Source organism: Anser brachyrhynchus, assembly GCF_964034855.1.
Source record: "Anser brachyrhynchus genome assembly, chromosome: 1".
NCBI lineage: Eukaryota > Metazoa > Chordata > Aves > Anseriformes > Anatidae > Anser > Anser brachyrhynchus.
In genome coordinates, this window is record NC_137694.1 from 40,780,339 (window position 1) to 40,791,901 (window position 11,563).

The 11,563-nt window shown below is 43.5% G+C and overlaps 1 protein-coding gene across 2 annotated transcripts; it reads right to left on the reverse strand.

Annotated features, from left to right (window-relative positions):
• Positions 1–4,409: 4,409 nt before the first annotated feature.
• KRR1 (KRR1 small subunit processome component homolog) lies at positions 4,410–10,310 on the reverse strand. Of its 2 annotated transcripts, none has more exons than XM_080606767.1 (10): positions 10,154–10,310; positions 9,649–9,827; positions 9,016–9,150; positions 8,629–8,754; positions 8,447–8,530; positions 7,633–7,689; positions 6,993–7,163; positions 6,749–6,826; positions 6,540–6,633; positions 4,410–5,031 (listed from the first exon to the last, which is right to left on the reverse strand). In XM_080606767.1, exons 1-10 carry the CDS (start codon positions 10,215–10,217, stop codon positions 4,889–4,891), a joined length of 1,131 nt encoding a protein of 376 aa, XP_080462893.1. In that variant the 5' UTR covers positions 10,218–10,310; the 3' UTR covers positions 4,410–4,888. The 2 variants fall into 2 exon arrangements, with proteins under 2 accessions (XP_080462893.1, XP_080462894.1); XM_080606768.1 differs by having other exon boundaries at positions 9,649–9,824; positions 10,154–10,301.
• Between the last annotated feature and the right edge of the window lie 1,253 nt (positions 10,311–11,563).

Genomic DNA, 11,563 nt, shown 5'->3' on the forward strand with positions numbered 1-11,563 from the left:
TCTGTCAGTGTTGCTGCATACCTGCTTCCAGTGCCACTGCTGGAAGAACTGCAACAGGGACCCAAAGTTTCTCTCGTTATTCTTTCAGGCAGTGAGTAGCTAGCACTTGAATCATCTCAGCATCACAGCATTTCCTGAATAAATCATTCTTCAAAATGCAAATATGGCTGGGAACAGAATTCCTAATTCTCTTCCTTGCCCTTGATTTGTCTTTACATTTAGTTTGCGTCAGAGCATCTGCAGCTGAGACATCACAGTCACAGACAGGCAGCGAGCAGTTTCTTCTCCACAGTCCAATGCCAGTGCCACAGTACTCCTGCTGGCCTACCCATGAGGGAGCCAAGTAACTCTGATTTCCAATCTAAGCAGATCAGAGTGTTCAAAAAAAAAAAAAAACAGCAAAATCAAGGCTGTGGGTCTACCTGTTAAAAAGGGCAGGTGCTTTCCTTCCCACTTATCTTTTTGCCACTTTCTTTTGAGCAATATGCAAACTTCAAGTTTCACATACTGCAAGGTCCCATCTGAAAAATCCAATATGGACAATAACAGGCATATTGGCAGCAGGACATACCCTATGCATGCCCTCTTCTCCCACACCAGCGTCTGCCCCGCTGAAGCTGCATGCAGTGAGATCCTACTACTGCAAAGAGAAATGCAGGAGAGGAAAGAACATACATTGCTGTGTCCAGGGAGCAAAATGAGCTCAGCGGGAATTCTCCCCTGCTAAGTTTAATCTATGTTTGGTCTCCAGGAGAGTAAACAGAAGGAACACAGAGACCTTAAAGTTCAAAACATTCACAGCGCTGTCACTGAACTACATACCTTAGCAGCTCTAAGGGAATTCCATAGAAAAGGCTTCATTAAAAACAAAACAAAACAAAACCTGTAAATCACTGGGTCTCAGGAAAACAAACAAACAAACAAAGTGGTAACTTTCAAAAACAAAAGCAAAAAAAAACCCACCACCTTTAAAATCAAGAAGCTAAGCAAATACTGCATCTCATTTTTAATGGTATACAAAAATGCAGGTGTTTAACTCCTGATAATCAAACCCCTTAGAGCCACTCATACTTTTCTTATGGTATATACTCATGGCTTCCATAAGAAAAATGCAAAATACTGATATACATTCATCCACCAAGTACATTTTTGTTAGTCTGTAAACTCTAAAATCAGTTTAAGGTGATAATTTACAAAAGTTCAAGCTGTTTCTGAAAATACCAAAACCACTTCAACCTTCCAAAACCATTTTATTTTCTATTCTTAATTTTTATACAAGAGTTAGAAATGTACAGCCATATTCTCTCTGAAAACAGGTGAGAAACACTCTAACAGTAAGCCCATGCAGGCAGCTACAATCAAAATGTAGATAAATCCTTTAGTTTAATTTGCCTACAAGAATGAAGGCTCTTTCTTGATTTTCCAGGTTAAGTAAATAAATGTCTAACCAACAATCCTTGAAGCCTGTCAACCATAAAAAGAAGATTAAACACAATGTGCAATACTTTCATCCCATGACAACAGTAAGGCAAGACTCCCAGAACTCTGTTAAGCTTGACAGTGGCTAGAGAGTTGATGCAAAATCCACATAGATGCCTGAGCTATGGGTCCAAGATTACAAAAGCACACTTTCATGGAAGTATACATACATATTTTAAGGTCAGGCTGCCACCAAGCTGTAGTACCTTTTCCTGCACTGCTGTTCAGGTAGCCATGCAGTTAGCTAACCCAGCTGGAAAACAATCACTCTTTTTGTAGGGTATTTTAAGCCAAATCAGGTTCACAGAGTCATAGAAGCATAGAGTATCTGGGCTGGAAGAGACCCACAAGGATCATTGAGCCCAACTCCTGGGTCCCCAAAGGACCACACCAAAAATAAATAAATAAATAAAATCAGATCATGTGTCTAAGAGCATTGTCCAAACACTTCCTGAATTCTGGGAGGCTCAGTGCTGTGACCACTGCCCTGAGGAGCAGGGCCTGACCACCCTCTGGGTGCAGAACCTTTCCCTAACACCCAGCCTGACCCTCCCCTGTCACAGCTTCAAGCCATTTTCTTTCCAGGTTCCTAAACTTGCTAATTTTAACCTTTCAAACAGCAAACAGGGAGCTGCTATCTGTGTAGGCCTTCTGCAGTGAAAAGGGGCCTCATTCAGTCCAGGCTGTAACTGAGGACTCTCCCTCCCCTAATACAGTCAGGCTTCTTCCCTGGCTATCGTCTGACTCCTCCTTCTGGTTCTGAAGATCATTCTCTTGAAGCACTTATTTGTGGGATCGCAGTGTAAGAACAGCCATTTAAAATGAAACATTGTGATGCCTCCTGTGGCAGCCCGTGCCCTGCTGAAGTTAGTCCTTTTGCTGCATGAGAGGTCTGAACTACCTGACTGAGACTGAACTCGGGTCTCCCCTTTACACCGTTAACTGCTACACACCCGTTAGCTTTTCTAAAAGCTTTTCATACTGCTGGTATCGCTAAACATATCAGCTTCCTATAATTTCTGAGATAGGTGTATGTGACTGAATTATCGTTTTCTCACGGAAGTATCTGCTGAAATAGTATCTTCTTGACTGATTTTCTAAGTAATTAAACTGGCACTTATGAATGATGGGATAACTTAAAGAACTGAGTTTCTTCTTCAAGAGGTAAGTTTCAAGAAGTGATCACACAACTGAAAGGCTGTATTGGGGTTATGTGACAAGGGTGTGGTAGCAGGGGGCTGCAGGAGTGGCCTCTGTGAGCAGAGCCCAGCAGCTGCCCCATGTCAGATCAGAGCCAGCTCCAGATGGCTCCAAAAGGGACCTGCTGCTGGCCACAGCTGAGCCTATCAGGGATGCTGGTTGTGCCTCTGGGAGAGCAGAGTTAAGGAAGGGAAAAAGCTCCTGTGTATCAGCAGCTGGGAGAGGAGGGAGAATCAACCCTGCAGCCCCTTAGGTCAGTGCAGCAGGAGGGCAGGAGGTGCTCCAGGCAGGCAGCAGCAGTTCCCCTGCGGCCTGTGGAGAGGCCCCTGGTGGAGCAGGCTGTCCCCCTGCAGCCCACGGGTCCCACACGGAGCAGATCTCCACGCTGCAGCCCGTGGAGGAGCCCCCGGTGGAGCAGGTGGATGTGGCCTGGAGGAGGCTGCGGCCCATGGAGAGCCCCCGCAGGAGCAGGCCCCGGGCCGGAGCTGCAGCCCGTGGAGAGGAGCCCACGCAGGAGCAGGGGTCTGGGGGGAGCTGCCGCCCGTGGGGGACCCGTGCTGGAGCAGTTTGCTCCTGGGGGATGGACCCCGTGGTACGGAGCCGTGTGGGAGCAGTTCTTGAAGAGCTGCTGCCTGTGGGCAGCCCCCGCAGGCTCAGTTCGGGCAGGACGGCATCCCGTGGGAGGGACCCCACGAGGGAGCAGGGGCAGGGAGTGACCGTGAAGGAGCAGCGGAGACGAAGAGTTAGGGACTGACCACAGCCCCCATTCCCCTGAGCCACTTGGGGGAAGGAGGCAGCAGATGGTGGATGGGTAGGGAAGGTGTTTTTGGTTTGCTTTTATTTTCTCACTGTGCTAATTTGCTAGTGATAAATAGATAAATTTTATTAATCTCCCTACTCTGAGTCTGTTTTGCCCATGACGATGATTGCTGAGTGATGTCCCTGTCCTTATCTCAACCCCTGAGTCTTTTCTGTTATATTTTCTCCCCCTTTCCCTTTGGGGAGGGGGTGTGAGAGAGCAGTTGAGGTGGCATTCACTAAGGCTAATGTCCCCTGCCCTAAAGGGCAAGCATCCTGGATCATTCTCAATGCACACACACACACTAACTTTTTAGCATATATTCTAAATTCTTATTTATCCGTGTAGCAAAGGAAATCCCTGTGTTCTCAGTTCCTACTTTCAAATAAAAGGTCACTAACCTAAAGGCAGTGAGCTGCAGTGTTCTAGCATAATCATCTCCACTACACGCGCTGACTGATTTCAGAGGCATGAGAGTGGTCTGGCGCTACCACCGACTGCTACATTTGCTTCTTTAATCTCAGATGCATCAACTAAGGAACATCTGCTCTTCCGGTGAACTTTATTTCATCACAGTTTGCATTTCTAGGTAACAAAAAACCTCTACACTTCCTTCAAAAAAGGGAAGGAGCTTAAAAAAAAAAAAGGAACTCCATTTCTCACTTTCTTGTAAGAAATAAAGAATATATTTAAAGAAAGGTAACAACACTCTATGCTTTCTCCGCAGCATATTTTATGTGGAAAGATGCTTTGTATCACATTCTGTCTAAAACAGTCTTCAGGATAATGGCAGTAAATAGGAATTTATTAATGGCATTCAACTATGTTTAGGATCGTCTAATCTTCATATGAAGCTGTGAGCTTGCTTCCTGGAAAATAAGACCAAGACTTTGCCATAGATGAACAATTAAATGATTTAAGAACAAAATGATTTAAGAACAATAGTTTATTAACACCAAGACAAGACATTAAAAAATAACTTTTACGGAAACAAAAGCATAATATTGTAATAAATTTTGTCATTTTCCTAATCTTATCTGGTAGTCTTTCATAGAAGTAATACCTTAAACTCCTACTGAGTTCTCTCAATGTTTAACATTCTGCATCATACTCCTAAATGTTTCTATTATGAAACATTTGCTTTAGGCAGACAGATATTACACAAATATTGTCTTACTTCCTCAAACTATACAGCAGAGAAAATTTTCTACACCAACCCTGACAATTTTGCACAGCCGCATCAGGTCCATTAGTTAAAATGTGCTTATGAAAAGAGAATGATCTTTCTATCTTGTATTTTCTTGTCCACACTATGCTAATAGCAAGAACTGGTTTACTCCAAGTCTCGTATCTTCCAAGTGTGAAAACATTCATTAACGTAGGAGAAAAGTGAGCATCTCAAATGGTAAATTACTTCTTTTTCTTTTTTTTCTTTTCATCTGCTGCCATTTTTAACTTGACTTCTTCCATAGGAAGTGCTCCTAATTTCTTCTTCTTTGCATTCTTTACTTTTTCCTTGATGGCTTCAATATCAATTTTTTTCTCAGTGGGGGCTACAAAGTAAAAAACACAAGGATAACAGACATGAATTTTACTTTTCTACCTTTTAACAGTCTATGAGATGACTTTATATGTATCCACAGTAAACTGCATCCTGTGGCATTGGTTAGGACTCATTTTATACTCACTAATGACTTTATAAACTATTGTAATAATTTTTGTTGAAACTAGCATTATACACAAACCTCTTTCACTGGAATTCAAAGGAAAACAGTCACATAAAAAATCCTATACAACTGCATTTGAACACAGATACCATACACTGCATACATACAAATTATTATCGCTCACTCATCAGACCACAGCTGTACTCCACCGAAATTAATATGGACATGCTCTCTTGGACATATGTCTATGGTTTGGTTAGTCTCACATAAAAAGAAGTTTTTGATTATTCAGTTCTTGGCTGCATAATAATTCATGGCATTTTATCTTTCTGCATGTAACTGTACCATCCTCATACTCCTCCCCTGGCCATCCGTTAACGACCGCTGTCAGAAACAGGATGGGAAAGTGTTGGTTGGTGAGAATATGACAAAGTCTTTTGATCTGACCCCCTCATGAAAACCTTTCGAAGACACTTCTACAGACGGTGTCAGAGAACTTAAGAATCTTAATAGTGAGCAACATGAATGAACTAGTCTCTATTCATCTAGGTCATGGCATTTTCTCTTTTGGGCAGCAGACTTGAGTTTGGGTCTACTTCTCCTGTCTCACATAGTTAATTCCTACACCCAGTAGCTGGTATCAGGTACCCTTTTTGAATCTCTGTTCTTCTCTATGTACAAACTACTGCTGTCATTTATTCTTGGAAGACTGAAGGATTTCAGTTCAAAACACACATCAGCTGGAAGAGCACAGTATGTAAGATACAGTACAGTCAGTCACAGGATTATTGAAAGTTTACTGTCATCACAAAAAAGTACTGTATGTACATAGTGTATCTAATACAGTGAATAAATATATGCTACAAATGAATGAATCCAGAAAACTGAAGACTTTTTTCTCTAGTGTGTAAAAAACAAATTATCTCAGACAAGTTCTCACTCTACCTACGTTGCAGCTTTAATTTTTGGTAATGCCATTTATTCTATCTTATATCAATACTTACTTGTGGCATAAGTTTTCAAATATATATTGCTTATTGCTTTTGGGTTTCTTTTTCTTAAAAAATAGCAAGCATATGAGTGCAAAATTTATGTCAACTCCACTACAAGTCTGAAAGCCAAAAACTGATACAGTTGAAAGAATCAACTGAGATGGCTACCCCAGTATTTCCATCTGGAAAATGCTCTGGAAAATTGTCATTTCATAGATAGGAATTATGGACTGCATGATCTTTCTACTGTCTCTAGCAACTATACCTAACTGGATTTAACTGCTAGGAATTTATTTATTTTCAGCACGACCTTTCTTACTTCCTATGGCTGTAACTCTGCATAATTATTTAGGCTAGGAATCAACAGTAGAAGATTTTAGAATAGGAAAAAAATCAGGTTACCTTTCTTTGCTTTCATGACTGGCTTTTCCTTCGGTGGGATAAAAGCTTTATTTCTTTCTTCTTGTCTTCTCTTGACTGCTTCTGCTTGCTTTGCCTAAAGTTAACGAAAGAAAAAGTCAAGTGTCAGTGCAGAGCAGGGCAAAAGGGACAGAAATCAAGAAGTGTTTGATTTCTGGTTTTAACTGAATAACGGGTTGTAACAACTTTACCTTTATCTCTTCCACTCGCTTTCGTTTCTTCTGGCTTTCTTTCAAGAAGTATTCACCACTTGCCAATTCCTTATCAATCTGCACAAGAAAAGTACTGACAAGCATTAGAAAATTATGTATTATAAGCTAGATATATACTACCACATAATCAGAACTTGACAGAAACGGCCTGCCAACCTCTTAGCAAGAACGGTATTTCAAATCATGCTTTATTCCTACATAATCAAATAAATTTTCAGCTGACCTGGCTTTCTGGCTGTGGAGGCGGGAATGGTGTGTACTCCTTCTTAATATTTTTCTTCTTTGGCTCCTTGCGTTTTTTCAAGTTCTTCCGCTTGAACTTCGGCAAAAATCTTTCCCAATTTTGTGTCCTCAGTTCAGGATCTTTTGATAATTCCCGTTTGATCATCAAAGTCTTTGATAGTTTTAGAATATCACAAAGAAGTTAATAAAACAACAGAATTACAGTAGCTTCAAACTACAGGCTTTACCGAACTTTCTTACATTGAATATTCTACATCTGAACCTTCCATCTCTCTCTGCATTAAGAGTTGAGGGATTTAATTATGACCAGAATAAATGGAAAGATAAATAGGTCTCCAGATGGGGACAGCTTAAGTGAGCAGATATCAAGCAAACAATCAAAGGGAAGAAAGTTATAAACACTTTTCTTTTAATGTTTTCTCAGATATTGTTAATGACATAACAATATAGCTTGGTAAAATGGATGATAACCAAATCAGATTTTTTTTTTAAAAGAATTATACCACAGAAATTCTCAAAAGCAGATTACCATACATAAACCTGTCATTATTAGCATACAGCTCTATGAGAAAGACATAGTACTTCCTTATAAACGAGGGTGCACACTGGACCATACTAACCTTAATGTTATATATGGGATGTATGTTTTTCATTGTATCCAGAACAACTTTTCTAACCTGTAATTGAAAAAAAAAAAAGAAAATGAACAGAAGACTCAGCAGGTATTTCATAGTCTGATCAATTTGAATACCAGATACGCTAAGTTTCTTCCAAAAAGAAGAGAAAACCCCCCTCCCCGCTCCCCCCCCCCCCAAAAAAAAAACGAAACAAAACAAAAGCAGATAGATTGGAAAAGCTAACACACGTGGACATCTGGAAGGCACAGCACTTCACGAGTTATCATCAGCTATATTGTCAGGTTTCCAGTATGCTCCAGTATGACTTCCAAGAACTACTTTCTTGCTACCATAGATGTTAGGGTGTTTTCTGCTTTTGACAAGTATTCTTTCCTTACGTAATTACTAAAAATATACTATCTGTTCCTCCAGGTTATATATCATTAACACTGCATTATTTTCACTTGCACCTCTTAACTATGAAAATTCTGTATTGTAGGCAACGGGAGCAAAAGCCAAAGACACAGAAGTAGACACACATGACTCTTACGTGAAGGCATACCTTTGATACCTTTGCTAAACCTTGCTTTAAAACAAACAAAAACTATTTTACAAATATTTCCTTATTTCCAAGGCAGAAAGATGTCAGAGTAACAAAATTCAGGAGCTAAGACTATGGACATTCACATAAATGTACCTAACACAGAGCTGAAAAGTCAAGTGGCTAACTCTTGAGGTTGCCAAATTCTGCCTGTAGTCCACCCCAGAGCTGGGCACAGAAGTGTGCTACACAAACTGCACTTTGGCCTCCCCTTACCTCTTTCAGCCCACTAAAAGGTCCAAGTGCTGAAACAGTGTTGCCTTGCACCATAATATAACAGTTGGTTAACAGCTCCAGGGCCTACAGCAACAACAAATGGAATGGAGTCAGTGTAAGCTGAAGATCCGACACAAATTGGGGTTTAAGACTTTTACGGTTACTACGCCTATCAGAAATACCTTCAGAGTAGATCCTTTTGGCCCAAGAAGTCGTCCTCTTCTTTTTATAAAACTTTCTCTGTTTCTCACCAGAGATCCTATTTTAATGATGTCACACGCAACATCATCCTGAAGGATGCGAACTGCCTGAAGATACAAGCAGCAGGTAGTAACATCTGAATACAAAGGTATTATTCACAGAAATCAAGAGAATACTTTTTCAAGAGAATACTTTTTTTTTCTTCCAGGGAATATTTTTTTTTCCTGTCTTTGCTGGCAGATATATTTACTTTTAAAATACATTTCATTTTCCTTGACGCCACGTGAAAATCCCACATTTTTAAAAATGTGCTATTTTATAAATATTACAATGTGACTTGATACAATCTTCCTGGATTTAATACATACCTGTTCAAATGGAACACTTCTGGCTAGAAGTTTTATTAAATCTCGAGCCCTGATGATTGCATATGGATCAAAAGTCTTCTTAGTAGTAGTGACAGTCATGCTGCCTTCAATTAGATCCAGTGTTGCACTCACATACTGCAATATTTAAAAAAAAAAAAAAAAGAAGAAAACAGTGAATCGATCTCTAAATAAGAATCTCATGATAGTATAAAGTTAAGAAACATAATACTAGACACTTTTCTGGAACTCCTAGACTGACTCTCAGCTTAAGAAAATTCACAAAAAAAAAAAAGAGAGAAAGAAAAATAGACTGACAGATGCTGTGCAGCACAAGGCCTGAAACAGCACCTCCCTCAACTCATTCAACTCAGGTACAACAAAGTTGTCAGCTTATGGATGATGATACTCGCTGCTGCGGTAGGCTTTACTGACATCTATAAAGAATTATACATCTGGCTACATGGACCTCCAAACTTTTAATTCCAATGCAAAAATGACACCGTAAGTTCTAAGTGCAAGTGCATAGAACTATACGTACACACATCAGAAATGCAAGGAGGGCTATTTTGATCAACATAACTAACACCTCCATCTCCCAAATAATAAATCATGTTATCACAAAAGCGTTCGTACGTGCTCACTCAGGGCTTTCTGGACCAGCGGCCAGCACTCCTTCAGGTAGGCTTCTCTGTACTTGGGGAATAACGTTGCAAAACTGCTCTCCTCCAGCAGCCCTCTGGGGTTATCTTCCCTCGTAAAAGCCGGCTCCTTCCATCCATCTGGCACGGTGAGGAGCTCAGATTCATCAACTGCTATAGAGTAACGAAAGAAAAAAAGGATGTTTTTGCTTCTCCTCTTTCACCGATGCTCGTTACACCCCCTCCGCGTTTAACCACCCAGCTTCAATAACCGGGCGCAGGGCCGCGGCTGCTGTTCGGCACCGTGCTGCGCACCGCTCCTGGCCTCACGGGAGTTACCGATTTAACCCGCTTAGGCAAAAATAAATACAAAAATCTCCCCAGCTGCGCCAGGCCTCGCAGAGGGGACGCCACGGGAGAACGTGCGGGGGGGAGCAGCAGCAGCAGCAGCCGCCGCCCGCCCGCGCCGCCTCCCCCTACGCCCCCCGCTCCTCGCCCACCTTCGGCCGCCTTCTTCTTGCCGGGGCGCCGCGGCCCCGGCTCCGCCGCCGCGGGAGCCGCCATGCCGGCCTGCCCGCCGCCACCTTCCGCCCCGCGACGGAACCGGGGCCGCGCTGCCTGCCGGGAGCTGTAGTCCCCTCCCCGCCCCTTAAATCTTTTTTTTTTTTTTTTTTTTTTTAAATGTCCCCGCTAGGTGACACTGGGCGCTGCCCAAAGCCAGCAACGGCCCCATGCGGTGTCGTGGAGGAGCGGAGGAGGCTAATTCGCCTTATGTCCCTATGTCACAGAACCACTAGGTTGGAAGAGACCTCCCAGTTCACCCGGTCCCACCGCCCCTGCCCCCAGTGTCACCCCCTGAACCGCGTCCCATCCTGACGCCCCCCGGGAGTAAGATGCAGCCCACCCCAAAATGGCAGGCGTGGGCCGGGGAAGGGCCGGGGAAGGGCCGGGGAAGGGCCGGGGAAGGGCAGGAAGGCAGCGAGCCATGGGGCAGGGGAACACGAAGGCAAATTGAGGCCTTGCAGCAACGGGGAGCCCAACGTTGAGGCGTGGGGAGGAGGCAGCACTGCCAAGGCTGCAGGATCTTGGCCGCGTTGCTCTGACTGGCTACAAACAGGAATGAGTGCAATTTTGAGTCTCTCTGGTGAAAAACACCTTATTTTCCCCCAACTCACAGGCCTCTCGGGCAGCACGCCTGCTGCGGGTACGTCTGTCTCCAAGGAAATGGGAACACAGCATCCCTGTTGCTCGCCGACTGGAAATATAAAACAATAACACTGCTTGCTCAGCCCAGGCACAACGGGAGGATGAAAGGATGTCACAGTACTGGGAATAAAATCCAGCCTTTTGAGGGCTTGCCCACTGTGAGAGGAAACTTTCCCTTAGCTCTGCAGTGGAAGGGTGCAAGGGACTGGTGCCTGGTGGGACCCAGCTTCTCCCACACAAAGGGCGGACGTGTTGCTGCGCTGCACTGAAGCGTGGCTTTGCCCAGTTGAGACAGGTCTGCTAAAAATAATTGGAAACGCAGGCAGTTGCGTTAACAGACTTGGAAGCTGTGACTCAGGAAGGTCCCTCAGGTCCCCTCCTGTCTGATTCTCCGAAGGAGACAGTAATTTCTCAGCTTGCCTCGTACCTCGGGGTCTGTGGTCTGGTCGGATATGGGGAAGCCACTTCCCTAATTCCTGGCACAGATGGGATGCTCCCACAGACCCCTCCGCTGCTCCGGGCTGCCTGCTCAGGCTCCAGATGACAACGTATTTATAGCATTTTTATTAGTCACCGCTCAGATGCAATAACCAGCCACAGCGTGTCTGGCGGGGTGAGGAGGTGGGGACAGCCGCCTGGGGACCGGGGCTGCTGCAGGGAGCCCCGGCTGTGCTGTGCCGTGCTGTGGTGGGACAACACGTTTT

Coding starts and splice junctions, on each gene's coding strand:
- KRR1 (XM_080606767.1), bottom strand. CDS start 10,217: ATGGCGGCTCCCGCGGCGGCGGAGCCGGGGCCGCGGCGCCCCGGCAAG. Junction 9,151..9,648: donor AGAAAGCCCTGAGTGAGCAC/GTACGAACGCTT, acceptor TAAATATTGCAG/TATGTGAGTGCAACACTGGA. Junction 6,827..6,992: donor CTCCACAGCCAGAAAGCCAG/GTCAGCTGAAAA, acceptor TTTCTTGTGCAG/ATTGATAAGGAATTGGCAAG.